Source organism: Poecilia formosa, unplaced genomic scaffold (genome assembly GCF_000485575.1).
Source record: "Poecilia formosa unplaced genomic scaffold, Poecilia_formosa-5.1.2 Scaffold93, whole genome shotgun sequence".
Taxonomy (NCBI): Eukaryota; Metazoa; Chordata; class Actinopteri; order Cyprinodontiformes; family Poeciliidae; genus Poecilia; species Poecilia formosa.
The window spans coordinates 1,344,459-1,368,986 of record NW_006800032.1 but is presented as its reverse complement, the minus strand read 5'-3'; the positions used below and the strand labels follow the sequence as shown (position 1 = coordinate 1,368,986).

The 24,528-nt window shown below is 41.6% G+C and overlaps 1 protein-coding gene across 13 annotated transcripts in view; it reads right to left on the bottom strand.

The window, feature by feature from the left end:
• auts2a (activator of transcription and developmental regulator AUTS2 a) overlaps positions 1-24,528 on the bottom strand; it is a 335,460-nt gene that overhangs the window by 110,073 nt on the left and 200,859 nt on the right. For 12 of the 13 annotated variants that reach the window (XM_016674296.1, XM_007557979.2, XM_007557978.2 and 9 more), the window contains one exon: positions 14,977-15,006. The exons of the other annotated variant lie outside the window; for it this stretch is intronic. In XM_016674296.1, the coding sequence (XP_016529782.1) occupies positions 14,977-15,006 (30 nt within the window). The remainder of the gene's footprint in view (positions 1-14,976; positions 15,007-24,528) is intronic. 13 annotated transcript variants of the gene reach the window in all.

The window sequence follows — 24,528 nt, the reverse complement described above, 5'->3', positions numbered from 1 at the left end:
CTATATAGCCTACCTCATAGACATTGATAAGCATATATATCTCAATGTGTGCCCTCTCCTGGGAGGTTTCACCACATCCTTTTGGTTTAATTTGAAATCAACGAGAGGCAAAATGCTTGCTTTTTGATTTATCCCTTATTACATGGCTTCTTAAGAATCTGTCAGCCTGCCTCATTAATTCATTCATCTCCATAAGCTTTCTCTGTGCCACTTAGGCCTTGTGTTATCTGGGTTCTGGGTGAGACCCCTTATCACTTCATTTGAACAGGCGGGAGACCACCCGGTCCGGCCCAGCATCTGGGCTCCAGGAGATCCGAACAGAGGTGTTTCAGACTGAGCCACAGAGAGAGACAGAGTAAAGGACTACACAATGAAATACCATGCAGCTGTTCCATTTCACACACTATATTTAAAACATTAGCGAGCATTAGTTAAATATATTTGCAGCTTTATTGCTTACACTCCTTTCAGCGTAGATCAAAATCGACAGGCAATTTTCCACCATGAGTCACTGATGTATTGCCGCTGTGAAAGGAGAGACACTTAAAAGCATTTAGCTGGTGCCTAGCTCCACACAACAGTCTCATAAAGGCAGACAATGGCTGAGCTTAATAAGAGCCAGAATGGATCCCCCGAGTAGAGGACCCATCAGGATGGGGAATTTCATTTAATTTCCCCGGGGCCATCTATGTCTTGTACACATAATTAGAGTCCAACACGCAATGCTCCTTGTGTTTTGTCAATAATCCCCCAAGGAGCAATCAGGACAAGGGTTGGACATGCCTCTGTGACCTGGGCTACCTGCAACAAGCTCAGCCACCTAATTACACTCGCTCTAACGAGTGGTGGATGTGGTGGTTGAAAGGAGAGGAAGTGGGAGGGGTTAGGGGTCTGAGCCTAGGAGCCACCAGTATGCAGAGCCTCTGCAGGGCTCCTGATATCATTAGGGCTGTTTTGTGGCCGTTGCCATGGATGTGGCGACATCAAACTCAGCATCATCCTGTGAGTTAACCTAAAGCCTCTGGTGACTAACACAGCAGGATGTTAGAGTTATTTGATAAAGAGGTCAGCTACAGTGCCAGTGAGAAGTTTACATTTTTTTTGGTGATTTATTTGAAACATTCTTTTTTAAGGGTGGAATGATGACACAACTCAAAACTTGGTGGCAGCCACATTATGCTGAGGCTCTGTGACTGCCTGTGGAACCCTAGAGTTGCACAAAGTGAATAGAGGAATGAAGGATGTTTGACTAATTAAACCAATTTAGGGATTACGATCAAAACCTTTACCTATGCCTGGAAGCAAACCGATTTAAGGGGGCATTCCTACCTGACACATTTGGTTCACTTCAGACCAGAGTTAGTTTCCCCTGTTGGTCCGGACATTTTGTACGAGTGTGAATACACTGGTGCAGATCCATTTTTTTTTCTTTTTTGTTTTTGAGTGGTCTCAGTCCGCTTTCAAACAAATTCTGGTACGTTTTGCTTTGGGTGTGAATACACATTCAAATTTCCTGGAAAATGTTTTTGCTGTGTACAAGTTGTGCTATGAGGGGTTGGCCTATCAGTGAAGCTATTCAAGCCTAAAATAGCATCTTAATGCAAAACATGACACCCTCAATGCTAATGTTGGCATTCACAGTCTTTTTGAAAGTGTTTATTCTGCTCAAATGTGGTTTTCGATTAAAATACAATTAAAATATTGATTAATTACAAACCCTGCAACTAACTTCATTAAAATTTTAATCAATTCCCGCCACTAATAATAACCAAAACATAGGCAGGTTTCATCTCTCCAAACTGGGAAAAAAAAGAGAGATTTATATGTGTCATCATTTGTAACAACTCAAAATTAAAATGATACTCATGTCTTTGACTGGGGTATGTAAACTTCTGACTCCAAATCTATACATCCTTCCTGTGTATAATAGTCATGTGTTCATTGATGCATCTACAACAGACAGAAAAACCCAATTTGAATTATAAGCTCAGATTTTAAAATGTAGTTTCAAACATGATTATTTTTATAATGATCTTCAGAAGCTATTGTAGTATATTAATCAAAAATACTACAATATCTACTACTAGTACCACTAAACAGTCCTTTCACTTATTCATGTTCTTGTGCATTGTCTCTTGAATAAATACCAGAGCATCACTAAACACAAGAACTCTGGGTTTGCCACCTTGACAAAAAGCAGAAGAAGTCTAGACTTGGCTATGTTTATAAAGCCATTATCTGTGAGCTAAGGCTGCAGTGTGGAGACAGAGAGACAGTCATTTCAGAGGCAGCCCGCCTGCAAAAATCATCAGCTTGACAAAAGGCCAACGAAGGGGCAGAGGGCTGGTGCAGGTGAGGCGGGCCTTGACTGACATTCAGCGAGCGCAGTCAGAAAATTTAACCTTTCTCAGCAGGGAGAGAGAGAGGGAGACGGAGAAACAATGAGGGATGAAGACAGAGTGGGAGAGAACCGACATAGGTGGCTGCAAAGGGCTTCCTGCATAGCAACGAGGAATATTAGTATTTCTTTTCCTTTCCGAGTGTCCTGTTTCCTAAGACACAGGTTTGAACCCGAGGTCTTAGTCCATGCATTATTAAAGACTGGTAACTGGCAACGCTGCCTCATAAATAGAGATGAGGACCGACACCCGAGGAGCCGGGGTGCTGCTTACTTTTGATCGGTCACAGACACAGCGGCCATAACACGACCCAAAGGCTTCTGCTTGCACATTGCGCTGCTTCGCACTCCTCCAGCCGGCAGCTTTCGGCTCGGTTATCATTAGCGCACGTGGCGAACCGCGCAGTCCGAGGTCGGTTCTAAATTTTTGCAATTCAGCGATATTGAAATTTGTAGTTAAGTCTGAGTCAGCATGTTTGAGGATTGCTTTCCACAAGCTGCTGGACCAGTAGTGGCAACAGGGCGAAATTAAAAGCATAGCTAAGTAGGTTAGGTTCTTGTACCAATTACCAAAAAGGATCATAAGAATAAACTTTACAGGATACGTCGACCTGTGAAGTTGAGACGAGACGATATACAACATTTGGTTCACAGCAACATGGCAAAAATAGAAGTATTTTAAAACTAAACAAAGACAGTGTCTTTGTTTTTAAGTGTTCTTTATATCTTGCAATTAGCTAAATGGTCCAGACATGGAATAGGAGGAATGAAGTTGACTTGCCAATATTACGTCCATCAGCCATCTCATCATCCCAAACCATAAGCAATGCCAATTGATTTGGTATCTTCAGTGCACAATAGACCAAGAGACAGGATAGATTACTGATTCCAAGACTTAGATGGTTTTATCAGCAGCGTTAACGCTTCCAAACAGAGCAGATATGAAAAGGATCGCTCCACCCAGGAGAGCCCACTTTATCCTTTGTATCTTAAGTTGCTGATGTGCGTTTCCTCTAAGGCTTAATACAGGATGAGCATGATGTAGTGATAGGACGCAACGTAAAGACAGCGGCGTATCTCGCATACCTATCTCATGCGTATAACACAGATGAACACGGAGGAGTTTCTAGCCACGCCCCTTAAAGAGTTATAGTCTATGTATTTTCATTTTATAGTAGAGATGGGCAAATGAAACCAGACTACTAAAGAAATGGGCCTTTAGGACACAGGTTTCCTAAGTTGACATCAAGATGTCAATGTAGACAGCAAATTGTTTACTTTGGGATCCCTTTTATGAACTAAATAATTAACAAAAACAATTAATATAATGACATTTTTAATCATTCTAAATCTTTGTACTTCAAAACAGATAAAAACAACAAACAGAGGCAGTAAGTGTTGGCATTATACCCCATTTACACGTTTGCATAGTTGACCAATAAGGTCAAAAGACTATTTTACTGTTATTTTGGGCTCAGAGGTTAAAAGCTGCAGAACAAGTGCTAATTGTGTTCAGTGCTAACAGGAAGCCACAAGGCAGGTGTTAACGTTAGCCTCGTTAGTTGCTAACAGTTAGCCAGTCATAGAATTCATTTTTTTCCTGTGTTGTCTGTCATTTTTTAAGCAAAGTCTTTATTCGTTGACTCTGTCTACCAAACAACCTGCCAGAAGAACTACTTCTCACTTCAAAACAAGCGTCTCAATGTCATAAGCTAACAGCAGCTGGAAAAAAGTATTACACTTTGATGTAAAATACTTGGTGTTTTACTAACTGCATTATTGCTACCTAAATGTCTAGTTACACCTTAAGCCACTTAAAATAAATGCTTGACTTTATGTGAGGCTTCTGTTTAGTGACAGTTTTATACATGATTTGATGTAATGCGCATGGAAACATTTTCTTTAGACGTTCAGGTCCAAGTCAGAAAAATAGAAAGAAAAGCTTTTTTTCGCTCTCTCTCTCTCCTTTCCACATATCCGTCAAAGAGCATATGTATGGCTTTTGTTGCTGATGGAATTATTTTCCATTCCCTCTGTTCTCAGCTTGCTCTGGGAATTGAATCACTGCCTTAGAAGCATGATTCACTGCTGTGACTGTTTTTTCCCCCATCCATTCAATTTCAAGGACTTGGCACCCTTGTCCTATTCAAACATGTGCATTATTACATTTTATTGTTGGCCATAAATGAATGGGGAGGTAGAGCACTCCAGAGGCAAGTGTAACGCATTAGGGCCTGTATAATATCACGTCTCAAGGTAAAAGCCGTACCCCCGACAACGTTGTGTTTCACCACCAACAGCTATTCTGTAAGCTATCACAAAGAATCGGGAGGCAATCTAAAAGGCAATGGTGATGCTTTTTATAGATGCGGAAACATTTGCTCGGCTCCCTTCCAGCTGCTGCTGTATTTGTACCTATTTTTAATAAAAGATTTTACATAAATAAATGGGTATAGTAGCAGTACATTAGCAGGAACAGAACTGATCAGGTTTTGCGACGTGACACTTATGGCAGTAATGTCCAAAGGACTGGGTTAGGCATTGGTCGGTCAGTGGTTTCAAGGTACGCTAAACTTTCAAAAACCTAGCTATCTGCCTAATAATGCTATAAAACTTTCTCTGTTCCTGATTAAAGTATTTTTATTGATGGTGTTGCAGGAGGTTAAAGGTCAGAAAACATTTTTATCACGTTTATTAAAGTATTGCTGTTTTGTTGGTATGCTACAAACTGAGTTGGCTACCGGAGCAGACAGCCCAACTAATTGAACTAATTGATATTAGAGTGTTGTGTTCAATGTCAGTGGTGACTGGTCATTAGTCAAATGTTACAGCATCATTTTACTTTTCAGATGTACTAAATTCAAAGACTGGAATAGTGAGTAGTAAAACAAATATTATACAAGATTAACTGTTGATCTGTTTTTATATCTGAGTTTGAGAGATATTGAAATAGATTAAAGGTTTTAGAAGGTTCAGCATAAGACTTTGTATGATATTTTTAAGATCAGTATAATTTATTTTAACACCTACATAAGTTATGAGAAAAAATTATGGGAAATTATTAAGGTAATTGTTCTATGCCCTACACTTAGCATAATTTAAATCAGACAGCAGACATGCCCTGTGGTCTGATGAAACTAAGGTGGAACTGTTAGGCAATAATGGCCAACCGTACATTTAGAGGAAAAACAGGGATCTGTTTTTCTCTATTTCTCATCATATTGTGGGGGCTGTTTTGGTAGGATGAACTGGTGCACTACAGAAAATACATGCCATTACGAGAAATGAACATGATGTCCTGACATCAGCCAGGAAGTTAAAGCTGGGGTTCATATTGGTCTTCCAAATGGGCAATGACCTGAAGAATACAGCCAAAGGGATTCCAAAGTGGTATAGGGAGAAAAAAGTTAAAGTCCTGATTTCAGTCTTAGAGAGAAAGTCTGAAAAGACGTGGATGAGTGAGGAACCATACAAACCTCACTAAGTTCCAGCAGCTACATCAAGATGAATGGGTCAGAATTCCAGCAAACTAGGATGAAAGGGTGAAATGTAGCTATAGTTCCAATTCCTACATATTTACACTGCCATAAATTGTATTAATGCTGATTAATTACCACAATTAATAGCAACTGATCATGGTAATTAATTATTTGATTATTTGTCCTAATCAAATAAGTTCAATCTTACTAAATACTGAGAAACTTAATCACGATTAATCACTATGTGCAACTTTGTAAGCTTGAAATGTTTCCAAAAGCATACACATGGGGAGTTTATAAATGTGCAAACACATAAAAATGTTTGTTTTCCAGGTTTTCATATTCAGATTAAAAGAAGGTATTTTGTTCATGGCAATGCGATCAATCTGCATTATGTAATATTGACGAATTAAACTTTTTAGATTAATCACATGCTATAATGTGGTATAATGTATAGACATGTATATATATTCATACTTTTACAAATTTCATTTATTCTTTGTACTTGATTCGTGAAGCAAGCCTTACGCCCTCATTTGTGCATTTGCCACCACCGGCGAGGTCCTGACCCCACCTCTGGGAACCGGTGGCGTAGACTTTGTTCCATTTAATTATGGGCGTGTCACTCCAGGGGTGAAATACTTCCGCTCCGACCCTCACTCTTGACCTGGAACAATGTCAGCGCTGCGCTGATGTGAAGGAGGAGAGATTTTAATCGGCGGACAAGGTTGGCGTACATCGGCGTATGTGTGGGACTGTCTAGGGAGTGCCACTGCCAGCTGACCCGCTCATCCATCAGACAGGGTCCATCCATCCACCCTCCCCCCCTGCTCACCTGCCTCCCCCACCGAGGCCTGTGCATGTGGATCTCTGCCAGGCCCGGAATCTCCACATTAATTTCTCATCTGTGGCGCCCTAATGAGCTCCGCCTGCTCGCCCACCTCTGAGACCTTAGTGATTATCAGACAGGAGGGTGGCCATTTGTCAATGGCAAGAGGTGGCATTTACACTGCTGACCTTGCTGCCAAGGAGACGGGGAATCAAAATGCAGGAGAGGAGAGGCGATCAGGACGGACGAGGAAAGAACAGGAGAATTACAAACTAAGGGATGCAACACAAACCCTTCAACATGAACACAGTTTTATTCATGAAGATGTAGACATTTCCTCAAAGCCCATCTATCTCTTTTAGTCGAACGCTCTCTTGAAAACGTAACGCGGAAAAGAAATCTTAAGGTGCATTTTTCTTCTCTTGACACGCGGAATTGGGCGGTGGTATGTTAAACAACTTTTTGAGCTTTATATCATGAGATAGTTTCTCATGGCAACCATTCAGCTGTGCAAAACACGTGGTAGGACTAAGTGCTGCCTTCAAAGTGCAGCTCCTCCCCGGAGTCGCAGTTTCCAAGTTTCTGCCTCACACACCGCCCCTCCCTCTCAACTCCCCCATCAGTTCCTTCAGACTAGCTAGTGGCAATTAGCAAACACCTGGTGGAACTGTGAATCATTATACGAGCTTCTACGAGCATACATCTCATTGAAGGGTTAATAGAGGAGTGATGTTGTGATGACTCCCTGAAGGCGGAGCTTCAAAAAGAGCAGGTGTTTCTTAAAGAGACAGAGGTCCAATTCCAAGGAGTTAAAATACAAAGTCAAATTTATTTTAAGACATATCTGGTTGCAGTTGATATTTACATAAACTGAATAAAAAGATGCAAACACATTTTTTTCCTCACTGCCTTAAGTTAAATTTGTCCAAAACTCTCTTGTTTTAGATAAATTAGAATTACCAAAATTATTTCTATTTGCCAAATGCAAGAAAATTTGCCGAGAACTTTTTTTTTTTTTTGCAAATCTTCTCAAATTCAAAAGTTTACATACAGTTTGGTAATGGTTATGATGGATAACAGTCTTTTAAAGTGTATGACTAGCGTCAAACCGTTTGGGCTTTGACAGTATACAGCATTTTTATAACAACTCAAGGTAGCATAGTTAACTGATTGTGCTATAAAATAGCACCATGTGCCTGTAAAACTCATAATACTGCCCCTTTAAAGTGGAATATTACAAAGGAACATTCCTGTTTCCTATTTGTCTTTGAATTACTTCTTTGTATGTGGGTGTAGACGTGAGCCGGGGCTCGGACTCGGCGGCGTGCGCCTCAGAGGGAGCGGGGATTTGCTGGTTATTGGATGGAGGGGAGCAGTGTAGGTCTGTGACACCCGCTAACCTTGGCCAGGACTACTGGGACTCCGGGGGCATCCATCAACATGGCAGCCCCTAGACCTAGACTGGAGGGGGCGGGGGAGAAGAACCCCCCCTCCCCCACACATAAGTTGGTGGGGGGAGGGAGGAGAGAAAGAAAAAAGCTAGTAAAAATTTAATGCACTCCGCAGAGCGGTCATGTCATACTTGGTTATGGAAAATAATCCCAGATGCCTGCAGTGCTAAAATGGAGCTGTAATGTGCTCGCCTCCTAACCCGGCCTGACAGCCATGATGTACGACTACCATTACCGGAAAATATCACTTCAACTAACCCGTGATCCGGCTCCGCTAAGGGTCATATTATCCATGAGGAACAAATTACACTCCCCCAAAGTAAATACAAATTTCCTGCACTGACTGGGTACAAAGCACAAAGAGAGGAGTGGGAGGGGTCGGGCAGGCGGGAACGTTACCTATGACAACGCTCTGCAGAGTGACAAGGATGATAAAGTACATGACAAATCACTGGCTGACAGGGTACTCTAGTGCAATCAGCCTCAGCCTCGGCCTAGCGAGCACCCACTCAAGCCTGTAAACACTACTCTCTTCCTTTGGAGGGGGGCAAAACACATAATCTTTTAACGCTGACAAGTTGCTCTCTCCTTTTTATTACTCATCCTTCCCACTGCGGTGAAAAGAGGGAGGGGGGAGGAGTGGAGGTGGGAGGAGGAGATAAAACTGTTTTATGTACAGTGCTACTGAGTGATTGAGAAACACAACTCGTCTGGTGTAATTGCCTGAGGGCAAACACAGCAAAACAATAAAGGAAGAGAAACAGCAAATATATTACCAGTTCAGATCTTTATTTTATGTCAAGGACAAACAGATTCCTCGCGCCTGCTCTAAGAGCACCTCGCTTTCAACGAGGGCAGAGCGCGGCAAATTACGGCGCCCCCTGCGCGCGCAGCCGTTAACGAGATGCAAAACGTTTCCAAAACACAATTTACAGCTAGCTAGTGACTGCTGATACAGAAGGTAAATAGTGCTTATGGAAGGTGCGGTTTAATATCGTGCGGAGAAATGAAACCGAGACGAGGAAGAGCGAGTCAGCGGATCAGCTACTTGGTGCTGGTTCAGACCAAAGCGTCTGACTGACATTTTCGAGGCGCCACTTATGAGAGAGGGAAAAAGTCACTTGAGCACTAGCAAGTTCAGACAAAGAGGGTCTGAGAGCTCTTGATGATATTACAAAGGTGGGGAAATTGACCACTGTTAAAACAATTTATAATCCAGTGCATGTATTTTAAAATGAAAGAGCTCAAGTGCAGATAAATTACAACAGTTCCTCTAAACTGTGTGCACAATTAGTGGATAAATTAGCATTTTATCATCATTTGGGCAAATTTCCAAACTCCAAAGTGGATAAACTTGAATATTTAATAGGTTTAATCATAACAGGTGATGTCTATCTGTGTTATGAGGGAGGGTGTGGCCTAAGGACCACTTTATACCAAGGTGTGCATAATTATCAGGAGCTTATTCTGTTTATCTAAATATGCCAGAAAAACCAGAATACACGAATTCGGAAAAATCAAAAACTGCCTAAAATCTCTCTTCCTAAGCGTTTGAGGGTTGTTGTTTTTTTGGTGGAATTTACTGGGGGAGTTTTTCTATCTACAATTCCCCCAATAATCCTTCATACAAGAAACATATTGAGAAAGTTATAACACAACTTAATTTCTGGTTTCTATGCTACCAGCACCTGGTGAAAATTTCATGTCAGCAGCACCTTTAGATATGTTTACTATGGAAAATTGTCTTCAATACTAATCTTACCCTCTGTATAAGAAGTTTGGATTTGGCCCAACAATCTATAATCTCACAGTGAAGACAGACTTTTTTTGGCTGATTAATAAAGTAATTACTTAACAGAACAAATGGTTGATGCAGAAAAACAGCACCAAGGACCACTACTAGTACTTGTGCCACAGTTTGAGAAGCTCTGATCTTAATCACATGAACAGAGCAGTTCTCTGAAACTCTTCCAATACATATTAATGATGGGAACTGTGGTTATAAATTAACCACAGTGTGTTTTACCGCTCCAAAATCAACACTCAGCTCCGTCGTACGTACATGCATTTGTACAGTTCTGCTTTGCACAATCAGCTATAAAAAAACGATCAGTTATAATGAGTTGACGATGAAGCTGTGCACTGTCAGAGTTGTTGATTACAGTGGATTATTGCAGCAGCTCTAGTCAACAGGTGTACTAAAAGACTGGATGAGCCAGAACCGATCTTAATGGTGCATTTAATTAATAGGATAGATACCGATATTGATATCGGTATCTATCCTGATATGAAAAAAAATTAAGCGTGGGTATCGATGACAGTTTGCTCAATCCAAAGGGCAGATCTATTCAGTCGAATTCTATACTATGTGCTTTGAGTGACATCATGCTTTATTATTTATTTTACATTATATTTAGAATCCCTAACTGCATTTACTGAACCATTTGCAAAAAGGTTTGTTGCAGATTATTTTTTTACATGTTTGACCAAGATAGACAAATTATTGCATTTGTCAGTTTCAATTTCTTTATTGGTTGTTTGCACTGAATTAACAAATTAAAGTTGTATTATCTTCACCTGTCTGACCAAGCCTTTGAAGCTATTGGTGTATTTAAGTGTGGGGTAATGGTGCAGAGTTATCACATACATTTGTAGTTCAGTACATTTATGTCTGTGTTTAAAAATAGACACGCTATCAGTCAATTCAGTGCCTTTTTTCTGTATCGGATCGGTATCGTTCGATACTAAACTTCAGGTATCGGTAGGGAAAAATGTGGATCAGTGCATCCCTACCTTAAGCATGAATGCGACATCTTTTTGAGCACGTTTTAGTGCGTTATCCAATCAAGAGTGTGTGAGCTATGCATTCCATTACAGCCTTTAAATTATTCTGTAATTGCAGACTGCAGAGACTGAAGTGCACCTTCCAGAAGGAAATGAGGGTTTTCGCTTCACGATAGTGGCCAAGGACTCAGAAACCCAATCTATGTGATGTTGAAACACAGAATTATTTTGTCATGTTTCCTCTAAGAGCATTAAAACAGATACGTGGGTCTCCATTATAGACTGTTCTTCCCTATGCAAAACCACTGGTTGGGAACCCCTAAAACGGAAATGCTAATGATAATGCACAAAGAGCTAATAACGCCGGTGGTGTGTGACGAGTAGATGCACTGAGCCTTCCACCCACCTGTCTCCCAGAATGCTATTAACATGTCACGTTGGAAAGGGGGCCCCATCCTACGGGTCACTTTATAATGAGCAAATGCTCTGGCTGTTTCCAGTTCGTTCAGACACACACACGCACACACACACACACACACAGGCGTGATCGTCTGAGATTTGAATAGCTGTCTCTTATCGGAGCCTGGCAGCTCCCTCCGACACGGGGAGAGAGGCCTTCTTACACCAGGCAGGACGAGATTTCTCCCGGGGACGCTTTTTCCATTTCCTGCTTTTGAAGGGAAACTAAATAAGCCACGTTTGTTCTCATCTGAATACATTTGACCCATTAAAAAATGACTCGGCTCTCCTGTGTGTTTCTCCGGCGTGGTTTCGCGTCACCCACAGAATGCAAATGTTCTAGGTGGCTGGCAGGAGCAGATAGGGGGCAAGAGGTGCCGGGGACTCAGGAGGGGGTAAAAGTGTTGAGAGGGAGCTCCAATTATCCCCCAAGACCACGTGAGTCAACCCTAGTCGTTGGGGTCTCCTATTTACTAATTCACTCCTCTGTTACTTTAATACACAATTAATCAATGACAGGAAGGTGTAGTCGGGGCTGTTCATCAGGCGCGTAACGTGAGCCAGGGTGAATTAATACAGTCACTGTGGGGATTACAGCTTACCACGCTCTCTCTCTCTTTCTCGCTCTCTTCCTGAAACAAAAAGGAATTGCCACTGAGACAGGAGCAATTTAAATCGACAACACTGAGTAATGACTCAATTTGCCGCACAGTCTAAACACAACAAGCAAATGGCATTACTAAATCATTAGAGAGCATCCAGAGCTCTAGTTAGAAGTTAGTGGATGATAAAGCTGCTTTTAGAATCTTTAGGGTGCACTCAAAACCTTACAAAACATTTGGATCAAGCTTTTATTAATGTTTACCATTACCGGGATCTTGTGAATACCAAAATGGCAATAAAAATTCAGGGAATTCATTACTGTGTTTATTCATCTTGCTCGGTCCAGACAAGCGGCGCATGCTAGGTACGGGTGGAATAAAGTGGTGGTAAAATCCTACAGTTTAAAACAACCAGAGAGAGTCTGAATATTTTTCATTTTTAAATTCTGAATGAAAATAACGAGGTGTTTATGTGATGTTCACACTGAGCTATTTTAGGAGCGGCACGGCGTCTTACTCCAATGAGTCAGTCAGTTAATTTCAAATTAAATATCATGGATAGCAACCCGGTGGAGATAGCTTTAAAAAGAAACTGTTTGGGTTGCTCATTAGCTGCTTCTCCATTGCAAATGAGCGCAGATCGTTATCTATATTCTGCTAGTGTTAAAAAATAAAACAATTTCACAATTGTGGTGTTTCTATTGAATAAGAAATGAAATTAAAATTGCACAGCAATATGTTTGTTCATAAGTCGTTAAAAATCATTCCAGCGATGGACGCAAACACTCTTATGAGTCATATTCATAATTCAGCCATGGCACCAGTGCTCATCATCTATCAGCCATTGCGCTGAAGAGACAAACCCCTTACACTTAAGAGCAGATACGTATGCAGCGTTTTGGGGAAATTGTAGTCTGCAATTTTACAGAAAAGCAGAGAACTCAACACGTTCGAATGACGCGCAACTTTCAATGAACTGTGTGATGCAGTGACACCTTTGGTGGAGCCAGCTGCACATTGTCTGAAGAAACAAAAACTAACCATCATCCTCCTACTACTTCCTGTCGTCTTCTTTGTTGTTTCCACCAGTAGCAACATTCGGCTGTTGATCATGTGACTCGTGTGATGTGAAAAAGGTTTTCTTTGCAGTTTTGGAAAGTACATCTATTTCGATACGGCTGAAGAATCACCTCATCCTAGCGCCAAAACGTATTTATCTATTTTTTCTTTAGTTTAAATTAGCCTGTTTCCATTAAGAGAATTTCTTATTGTAATTTCAATTTCGGCAATTTGTGGTTAATGGAAATGCAGCTAGTGTGAGTAGCCTGAGCAGTGACTTTGGTGTTTTGGGTTTACCATCAATATGCTTCTTGCAATAGTTTGCTGGATTTTTGGCTCATTCCTCACAGACAGAACTGCTGTAACTACCCAGTTTGTGGGCCACCATCATCATACACTCCTGTTTCAGCTATGCCCAGTAGTTTTCCATGGGGGCTGAGGTCACAGTGTTGTGATGGTCACTAAAAAGTCATTGATATATTTGACCTCAAGTAACTTTGTAACTAATCCCTAGAGGTCACTGTCCATTCGGAAGATCTTTTTGCGATCAAGTTTCAACCTGGCAGATTTCCACATAATGTTATTTCCTTCTGATGCCACTAAAACATCAGTTCCTCCAGCAGCAAAACAGGCCCACAACATAACGCGTCCACCCCTTTACCTCACAGTGTAACTGGTGTTTTCAGGCTTACATCCTGTTTGCCTCCAAACGTAACAATAGTTGTTGTTTTTTTAAAATTATTGTCAAAAAATAAAGTTTCGATTTTGTCAAAGCATGGGCCATTTATGCAGAAAAACAACATTTTTTCTAAGTGCATCTACAAACTATTTTTTCATGTCAGTACAGGACTCATTTCACCGTAGACAATGAGACTTTCTTACCAATTTTAGCACTCTTCTTCACAAGCTCTTTTGCTTTGTTCAGGTGTTGATTTGCACATTTCACAGCAAAACACATCTCTCAAACACACAGAACTCGTCTCCTTCTTGAATAGCATGATTCCAGAACATTCCGATGTTGTTTAGACTCGCATATAGTTGTTTGAACAGCTAATGGCATCTGGTGCGTCTGGAAATTCTACCCATATAGATGAATTAGACTGTGGAGGTCAAAGTGTCGCCTTACAAAATATCCACAGGCATGCTTCCACTTAACTCAATTAATCAGAAGCTTACAAACCATGACTACATCAGCTGCACTGAGTTTGTAAAAAGTAATACAAACTCACTGCTTATACAACTCTAAGCTAACAATTAGTAGACCATGAACAGAGAGTCTTAAGGAAAGAACAAATCATTGGGACACTAGCAGTGTTTCTATTGTAAATATGTGCAAATCTTTGTCCATATTTACGCTAATGTCGAAAAAACACAATTTCCCAGTTGCGGTTTTTCCATTAAATAAGAAACAAAATGCACAAAATGTGAGCTAACTGTCATAAATGACTCATAGAAGCAGATTTGATGTTTCACAAACTTGAAGTCTTCACTGATAAAAACAACACTGTGTGAGAGAAGCTTTAACCTTACATGAATGAAAATACACAATGATTTCCATTTAATTAAAAAGTGATAAACAAGGCACAGAGTAAAGATACAAGAACTGGATCTCAGACTAAAAATACCTCAGTGATGGTTTTGATTTGAGCAAAAATCACCACTCAAGAGAGTTACAACAGTCTCATTTTAAACATCCCCCAAACCCTAAAACCCAGATAGATTTAGATTTTGATCCTCATTAAGTCATTCATAATTAATGTATAAGTAATTAAGGCCTTCTAGTACTTATTAAGTTGACGTTTAATTCTAATTACATGAAATCCTCAGTCTTAAAGATGGTCTCATTTTGAATATTGCTGAGTATCTTGACGCCTGCAGCGCAGTCACTGGTGTATGAAGAGAATAGCAGGCTTACCTTGTCTTCCTGGTCACTCTCTGTGTCACACTGCAAAAAAAAAGAAAAAAAAAAGAAAAAGAGAAAAAGAATAAAAAAAGACAAAGAAGAAATTAGGAGAAATGCTTTCAGGCTCTTTGCTTATATAAAACCTGCTCATAAAATGAGTGCCAGACTTTAATTCAAAAGCGACTTATTGCACATTCACAGCCACAGTAAACAAACATTATCGGACCGGTTCATTAGAACACGCGAGAGGAGCTCGTTCGCCGTGAGCGGCTGCAGCTTCGTTAACGCCGAACCCCGCGAACTGCGAGATTCAGACGAGTCCAATCCCGCTTCCACGGCGAGAGTCGCTGCTCGAGGCCGGGAACGGCACGACGACAAAGAGGAGGAAGGAACTTTGCGACGGAGGGAAGGAGAAGGAAAAAAAAAAAGGTTGCTGGATTTCATTTTTTCGTTCCAATTTCAATTTCAAGGTCCACTTAATTCTTTATCAACTAATTAGCGCGATGCTGGGTGACTGGCGGCCCTCAACGCTGTGCATATGGCTGAGGCGCACAGAAGCACTGGAGTCGGTAATGAAGAAGGCACTGGGGGTGGAGGGATTGTGGGTAGGGGGCCTGGCAGAGTGTGTGGGTAGGAGTGAACTGGTGGGGATAGAGAGGGGTGGGGGGATTGTTGGGTGGCGATTAAAGCAGGAGTGAAGGAAGGAAGGAAGAAGGAGGGAGAGATGATTGACAGCCTAGGGAGTGAGCAACAGAAGGCCCTGCCTGTTATTTTTTCCCCCTTTATCTCCTTTAACTCAAAGGTAGCTGGTTGGCTCTGAGGCTGATCTGTTTCTCAGGCTGGATGGTGAAGAAGAAGAAGAAGAAGAAGAAAATAAGCGGGAGGTGGTGGTGGTGGGGTGGGGAGCCCTGCGAGCTCAGCAGGAGCATTGCATCCAATTTACAGGCCTGTCCCACACGGCCCCAGGGGCCGCCCGCGGCACACTGCCATGATGGTCAGCTCCAGCAGCTCATAAATTATGCAGAGGCAATAAACGCACTGGGCAAACACTTCACAGACGCTCTCCTGCTCCATTTCTGTCTCGCTCTTTCGCTATCACCCGCAGCATTCTCCCCACCCCGCGTTTTTTTTTTTTTTTTTAAGGAGATTTCAGTATCTATTTTACTTGTCGTTTCCTGTCAGAGCTGACAGAATAAATGTGGATAATGACAGCTAAGTGCAGATCATCATTACGCGTTAGCGGGGTTGTCACGATCCGAGAGATTCCGACCCGATACCGATAACGAGCACAAAACTTGATGCTTCATATAACATGCTCAGATGTTCTGAACGCGCTCAGCTGTTTCTAATAAAGATCCAAGAAAAAAAAAAATGTAATCGAGAGCATAGAAATATTTCCACTGTGCTAATCGCTGTAGTGAGTAGCAGACAAGTCAGCAGAAATTTAGATAAAAATGACCTTGAAATGTTTTCCTGTTGAAAAATAAACATCAGTTAGCATTAAAGGGGCAAGATTATGTATTTTCCACAGACATAGTAGCACAATGACTTCAGTTGTTAGAAAAATGCTAAATCTATCAAATGAAATTTGACTTCGTAATTTAACCCCTTGGAATTGGGTCTCTGTCTCTTTAAAGAGTCCTGCTCTTTCTGAAGTCATCACAACATCCTCTATTAACCCTTTGACAACATTTTCACCAGCACTTCACTAAAAAGTAGTTTGAACGATGAGCTCAGCAGATGCACAGTTCCACCAAGTGTTTGCTAATTGCTGTTGGCTAGTCTGAAGGAGCTGAGTGGGAGAGGGCTGCTCTGTGAGTTGGAAACTAGGAAACTGTAGCTTTGAGGAGGAGCTGCGCCTCGAAGGCGGCGGCTATTCCACCCAACAACAGCTGAATGGTTGCCATGGGAGATTATAGGATTTCTCAAACATGCATGAAAAAATCAAAACATTCCAGGTAAGTTTTTGATGAGACAGTAACATTATATAATGAAGCTCATAATAGAACCCACTAATAACCTTGAAGGCTATTAACTTAATTCAGTTTTTCAATTAGTTGGAAAAAATATTTCTTACGTGTAAACAAGCAATACCGCCCATCACCACAAATTTCTTCATCATTAGAGACTTGTAATTTCATCCTTTAGTGTTATTTTTTAATCTGAGCATCTCTCTGCTACCGGCCGTTTCATAGCAACAAATCATACAACGCAGAGAAGGAGCCATAGCAACAAAAATGGTTTTGGAATATTGCTTATATTCAATGTTGTTTATAAAATGAGCAATATTGAATATTGCTTATTTTGTTAATATGTGGTTTTGATTAAATTTTGATTAATGAAATTACAGAGTAATTTTATTTATATAGCACATTTTCAGCACAAAGTGCTTAAATCAAAGTCCATAACTCATTTACAGTTTAAAAGTACTTTTCTGGGCCTAAACATTCTAGTTTTTTTTTTTTTTTTTAGTGAAGACTGGCAAACATTAAAAGAAGAGTGGGTGAAGCTGGACTGAAACTCTGGCAATTTCTGACACGACGTCTTTGCTAGTTGAGTTACATGTCTGCACATTTGGACAGTGTAGTTGCTGCTATGAAATCAATGACTCCCACAGTATGACAGTAGAAATTCTTATTTCCATGTTGCAGTTCTTGCTCGATTATTGCCAAAAAAAACACCCTCCTTTGTGTCTCATCACATTATCCTACACCTAGGATAAGGTGTAGGATTTTCCTACACCTCAAATGTTTATGAACAACTTAAAGAAATATGTGTGTTGTTTTCCTCCACCAGCACAGTACAAATATCTCACCATGTTTAACACTTTTCTCAAATTTTCTCTCTAGTTTACATCTTCACACATCACACTTCACTCTATCTTTGCACATCGTTATCGCAGCTGAAAAAAAAAACAAACCCAAATGAAAGTTGTTGTTTTTTAACTATGGCTGCTCCATAGGCAAAATACCTCAGAACAATCCTTCTGCCCTGCCTGCTTTAAACAAAGTCTTTTCTCAGGCTTTAGCCGTCACAGTTTTAACCTCCAAGCACCTGCTCACTGTTTTATTATTCTAAGTCATGTAACAAGTTGAGAAGATTCACCTACAGTTTACAGTGGGAGAGCTTATCTGAAACATTCGAAAGCAAATGCTACTAGGCAGCTTAAACTTGATATAGCAAAGCAGTCAGTCCAGGAGCGCCAGTTACTTTCTTTGGAGCCGATCGGCCACACCTCCAAAAGTCAAGATAAGAAAGACTGTAGATGTTGCCTTTTGAGGAACGATCTAGAGTCAGAGGGCAGCTTCAGTTATTACATCTAGAAATTAGTGGTCAGGCCCAGAATCTGGGTGTAGTGATGGACTCTGACCTGAACATTCAGAGTCACATAAAGACAGTTAAAAAGCCGGCCTTCGGGGTGCTGTGGTGGCGCAGGGGCAAAGCACAACCCACGTACTGAGGCCTTAGTCCTTGTGATGGTGGTGGCAGGTTCGATTCCCTGCCTGGCGACATTTGCCAAATGTCTTCCCCCTCTCTCATTACCCTCTTTCCTGTCAAACTACTTTCAAATAAAGGCTACTAGACCAAACAAAACCTAAAAAAATAAGGCTGACCTTCTACCACTTGTAAAACATTTCTTGCACTAGAAGACTAATGTCACAGCAAGATCTAGAGAAACTCATCTACGTACTTAGTCGCTTTGATTACTGCAACAGTGCCTTCACAGGCCTGCCTGGCTCTCTGTAGCTCAGAGAACTTACTTTAAAATACTAATTTTAGTTAATAAACCACTGAATGTATCAACCTTCCACACCACTCAGGTCTTCTGGTTCTAGTCTGCATCTCCAGAACCAGAACCAAACATGGGGAAGCAGCTTTCTGCTTCTATGCGCCACAAATCTGGAACAAACTTCCACTGTTGGATTCGGTGCTTGGCAACAAATAGGTGTGTCTCTTATATCGCCTCCCATGCAGGGCTAACTAATGCAGCAGCAGTCAAGATTCGTTCCCATCAGATCCTCCTGTATGCGACATCAGTAGTGTGAGAACGCGCTCATTAGCTCCTTCTTTTTCCCCCGTACAACACACACACGGTGAAAACACACGGCGAGCAAAAAGGGTTTAAATAATGGACATCATTTTAGTTTCTTCCACTGCGTTGTTATCCACAAAAACATGTCTTCTGTTTTTCTATCATGTTTTTTTTTTCTTTTTTCCCTCCTTCCTTTCTCTGCTCTCTCGCTGTGCAGCCAATTGCTTTGATTGCCAAGATAGAAGCCGGCTGGAATGACTTGCCCTTGCTTGTGAAGCAAATGGAACATGCTAATGGAACTCATCGTATTACCCGATGCAAAAGTGCCATAGCTCATTACTTTAAGATAAAAGGATATCATTGTAGACGGCGAGCAGAATTGACTTTCTGTGCTGTGACTTGATGATGATTTAATCAACTGCTCTCTTTCACTTCTCATCCCAGCGCCTGTCGCTTTTCGCAGGTGCCACTAAACGAAGCACTCACACGGCTAGTGGGGGGAGAGAAAAGGAAAAAAGAAAAAAAAGAAATTGCTGTCATTACTTTCTTCCCTGCGAATAGAGGTATGCAAATTTCCCAGAGCGACAAAGGGTGGCAAAAAGAAAAAAAGAAAAGAAAAACTTAATAAAATGGAAATACCTTTATAACGAGGAAAGTAAAAAATCCTGAGATCAGACCTGACAGGCGAGGGCAGGCAATTCGATCGTCCTTTCACCGCGCACAGCAAAGCCGCCTTGAACTCACCGCTCAAGCGGAGGGCGGAAAGCAACAAATAATAATACCTCTAAAAAGATAAAAACACATTTCGGGCGCCTAAGCGAGTCAGAGCTGTCACTCACTGATAAGTGATCAGAGTGAACTAATGCGATCCCCCATGCAAAACGTAGCCTTAGGCAGGCGGGAGCAGAAGCTCTGCATATGTGGGATTTTTTTTTTTTTACTTCTTAGCAATTCTTTCACTAGACACAGATTAAAAACTAGCTGAAGTTCTTGGCGTAACACGCAAAAGTAACTTAGAAGTTGGATATGCTTTAAAAGATTACTGTAGTTTGTGATTAATATTTGATGCTAACCAGTTTTTTGAGGGTAAGGGTAGCATTTGAAGGTTTTAAATATCAGTTTTAAAGTTCTGGTAATTGGATATTACCTGATCAGATCTATAATCCTGTTGAGTTTAAGATTTAAAATATCATCAAAAAGGCAAAAAAAAAAAAAAAAAAAAAAAAGCAGATAAAAGAACTGAAGGATTATAGCACTTTTATATTTTTTCATTTCACAACCAAAAACTTGTACGCGTTTCACAGGGTTTTTATGGGATAGAGCAGCCATTTATGAAGTACAAAATAAATTATACGTTTTTCCTTTTTTTTCCTCCATCAAATCAATATCTTAATGATGAGGCACATAGATATATTCAGCCCAGATTCAACACCTTGTAGAATCACCTTTTGCTAAAATTACTGCTGCATAAATCCCTGGAATTCTCCCTGTAGTTTTGTGGGTTTGTTAAATGTTAGGTTTAAATGCCTCTTTTACTCAACTTTTTTTGTTACCTGGTCATGTCTGTGTTTTATTTTATATTGTTTTAATCTTTGTTTCATGTGATGGCTGGTGTAACTTGTGAAACTCTTTGGTCGACTGTTGCGGTTTTAATTGTGCTAAACAAATACATTTGACATTGACAATGACATTGATATTGACCTCTATTGACCCCTTTGTGATGTGCTGCTAGGCCTTCGTCATGCTGGGCTTTCACAGAGCAGCTGGTTTTATACAGAAAACTAAATTACATTCAGGTAGACTTTATTATTATGTGGCGTTTGAAGACTATCGTTCTGCCTTCATTTTGGGAGATCGGAGAAATTGATCTCAAATGTCAAAATCAGCCTCTGTGCCATTTTCCTGTGAGAAGAGCCCGGCCGGCAGACCCAGCGCCCAGGTCACATCTACGTGCTAACAACAGTCGTCCCACTTTTGCTAACTTAGTAATAACTTTGTCGCTATATTAGTGTCTTTCCAGATGAAACAAAAACAGTATTGACCAAAATTGGAATCGGCAGGTCAGGCTTTTTAAACGGCGGTGATCGGCTCGCAATCTGCAATCGGTGCACCCAAAAATTTTATTTAGAGGCATCAAAGTGCAACTGAAGTACTGCATAGTGGTGTAGCTGGTAGCATAGAGTTTGCAGGTTGTCCCTATGCATGCTGGGTACTCCGGTTTCCTCCAGCAGTCCAGAATCATTATTTTAGTTGGTCTCTCTAAATTGGCTTTAGGTATGAGTGTGTGGATGGTTGGTTGTGTTGCCCATGACGCTAAATGGACTTGTGCGTATAGACAGTGGGTTACTGCTGAACACCATGTATCATTTTCCTTCCACTTCACAATTATGCAGTACTTTGTGATGGTCTATTGCATGAGGCCACAATGACACGCGTTGAAATTTGCGCTTGCAATATCACAAATTTTAAAACGTTTGAGGGGAATCCTTGCTTCTCTGTGACCGGGGACTCATCAAAGCAGCAGTGATGTACAGTAAGGAACACGCCGGTCCCGGGAGACAGCCGACAAGGAAAAATGATACTCTATCCAGGCCCGGCGCTATTTGCACAGCACCACCATTATACCGTACAACTAAAACCCAAGTGTTTAGTTTAAGTAACACAGGAATGTCAAACATTAGCTTCAGCTCTAAGAGCTGTTGATGTTGGCTCGCATCCGGAACACTTCTGATTGCTCCTCTGCTTTCACTCAGGCCTCTCTTTTGGCTGAGGGCTCTTACAAATTTCCCTACATTCTGTCCAAGCAGAGAGCCTTTTGTTTATATTGGTCTGAAAGTAGGAGTAAATTATTCTTGCACTAAATCCTCTCCAGCTGAGTGTAATACTGGCCCAGTAGAGGGGAAACGAGCGGGTTGGGAGGTGGAAGGGGAGGGGGGAACCCAAGGAGCCACGGGATGAATCCTAAGCAGCGCAGCCGCAGTGAGCGACGGAGCTCGCCAAAGTCTGGCATAGTTACCCGCAGAAAAATGTTTGTACTAAAGAGGTAACCACATCACACAGGCATGCGTGCAAGGCAAAGCATGCCATGCTCTCTTGGCCAATATAAGCCTTTGGAAATCTACCGCTTCACAAATGCTAACAGATGTTTAGCAATTTGGGGGGGGGGAAACCTGATGTGACAGCGGCAATTTTTAAGGTCAAAAGAGCGGGATTCGTAATTCTCTATCTATTGTTTGCGTCCTTATCAGAAGTCTGTAATGGATTATTCCTTTAAAGGGGCAGCATAATGTGTTTTTCAGGCAAATGGAGACCATCAGTTGTTATAGAAATGCTATATGTCAAAAAGAAAATTTGACGTCGTAATTTAACTCATTGAAATTGCGCCTCTGTCTCTTTAAAACCTCTACCTTCAGGCAGTCATCACAACATCGCTCCTCTATCAACCTTTTACCAACGTTTTGTTATCACTGTTGCACCAAAAAGTAACTCATATAAAAAGCTCAGCAGATGCACAGATCCACCAGATGTTTGCTAATTGCTGCTGGCTAGTCGGAAGGAGCAGAGCAGGGGAGCCAGGGGGAGCTTGGAAACTGCATCTGCCTGGAAGGCGGTGCTCGGTCCAACCTGGCGTGTTGCACAGCTTAACGGTTGCCACGGCAGATAGAAGGATTTCTCAAACATGCATGAAAGAATCAAGGCAGGAATGTCTTTGATGAGAGAACAACATTATAGCATGATGTAAATCTACAAAAAGTCGATTTTAACATGATACTGCCTGTTTAGGAGGTGAATATGCAGCGGTTGCATTAAATGACATCAGCCCTGGGTTATTGTTGCTGGCTCACCGCAGCCTTAGAATTAATTACGGCTGATGGGTGGCTTCGTTAAGGCGCCACCAGTCCACAGAGTGTGGTTTGTGTCTATCAACCTGAGCCAGGTTGTCCTGCAGGATGGCTGCTGGGGCTGGCGCCGATATAGACACCAATCTGCCTCCGTGCCTGAAGAGTGGGACAGACAGCATGAAGGATGGCAGCCGCTGCCGGGGTCAGCTCTGACGGCCCCAATTTGATGTGCTGTCATGAAGAGCCCCCTTATTCCCTCCTTCCTGATATAGCTGAGCGTCCTGATGGTTTTATGATGCAAACAGTCGCACGGCAAAATGTTTCTCCCCCGTCTTTCCTCCTCCTCCTCTTCTTCCTCCTCCCAGTGCTTCTTCCATCCATCTGCTGCTGGGGCTTGGGCGCCGCCGACCGCCTGCCTGTCACAGCGTGCGTGGAAATTAGCTGGGGAGGAGGCGCTCGCTTGTGCTAATTACATTTTAATCATTGGAAATGTGTTGGCAAATCAAGCCTTGATTGCCATCTTGGAGCCCAGTGCTCCTCGCTGCAGGTTGGGGATGAGTGCGGGGACGGTTTGCGGGGGCCTAGGATGCATCCGAGCCCAGACCTGCCAAGTTGGAAGCCTCTTCCTCCAGCATGGCTTGATATGGCGCCGTGCCTGGCCTACCGCTGGGTGAAGAGGTCTGCCACATTATTCATGGGGAATAGAGGGAGAGAGAGAGGCCAGGATGGTAAAATGGAGATTTGTGCCATGCATGTTTCCCCAATTCTCCCCACTCACACCTCCCACATCCATCCATCCATCTCTCCCTCTCCTAACTCACTCCTTCTTTCACACCCGCACATCTCAGTCTGTCAGCCCCACCTGTGTGAATTAAGGAACAACAAATAAGAGCTGGGAAGGAGAAGACAGGTGAGTTTAAGGTACACTGGATTGGATTTACCCCCCAAAAACAAGAACTTAGAACAAAATTATGTCACTTAAATGTATTCAGATTAATTATTATGAACAATTTTCACATTCAGCATGTGGTCCAATGAAAGTGGGGCTGTGAGCATCCAGATGTCTACCAAAGAGGTGCTAATAACAATAGCTGCGTCTCCATTACAAATTAGCACAAATCTTTGTTTACGTTCTGCTAATGACGAAAAAACACAATCTTGCAATTTCAGTGCTCACAATAAATAAGAAATGAAATTAAGATCACATGTGAATAAGCTTGTTCACATCACAAGTCATTAAAAATCACTGCTATGATGTATGAAAACACTTGCATGAGATGAATACATATTTATAGGTCAATCATGGCGCTAGCGCTCGTCATCCGTCAGAGGAGACGCCGGCGTCTTTTGACTTGTGTGACACGAAAAAAAGTGTTTCTGTTGCAGTTTTGCAAAATGTCTTCTTCACTCAGTAACAACTTAAGTACCAAATCGTGGTCTGCGTGGCCTAGTAGAGTGAAGAGTGTGTTCACCGAATGGAAAAACATTGGGGTTTCAGAGTTAACAGATGATTACCAGCTGGTTTTTTGCTGCATGTCTTCAGCAAAGGTGGAAATAAATGTGCCATAAATGGTTACTGATGTCTATACGTTGAGGGAGTGGAAGCAAATTCAACATGACACCAAGGAAGCATTAAAGTAAGGAAGGTTTTGCGGGGCTGACACTAAACGTCTAGTTTCCACAGCAACT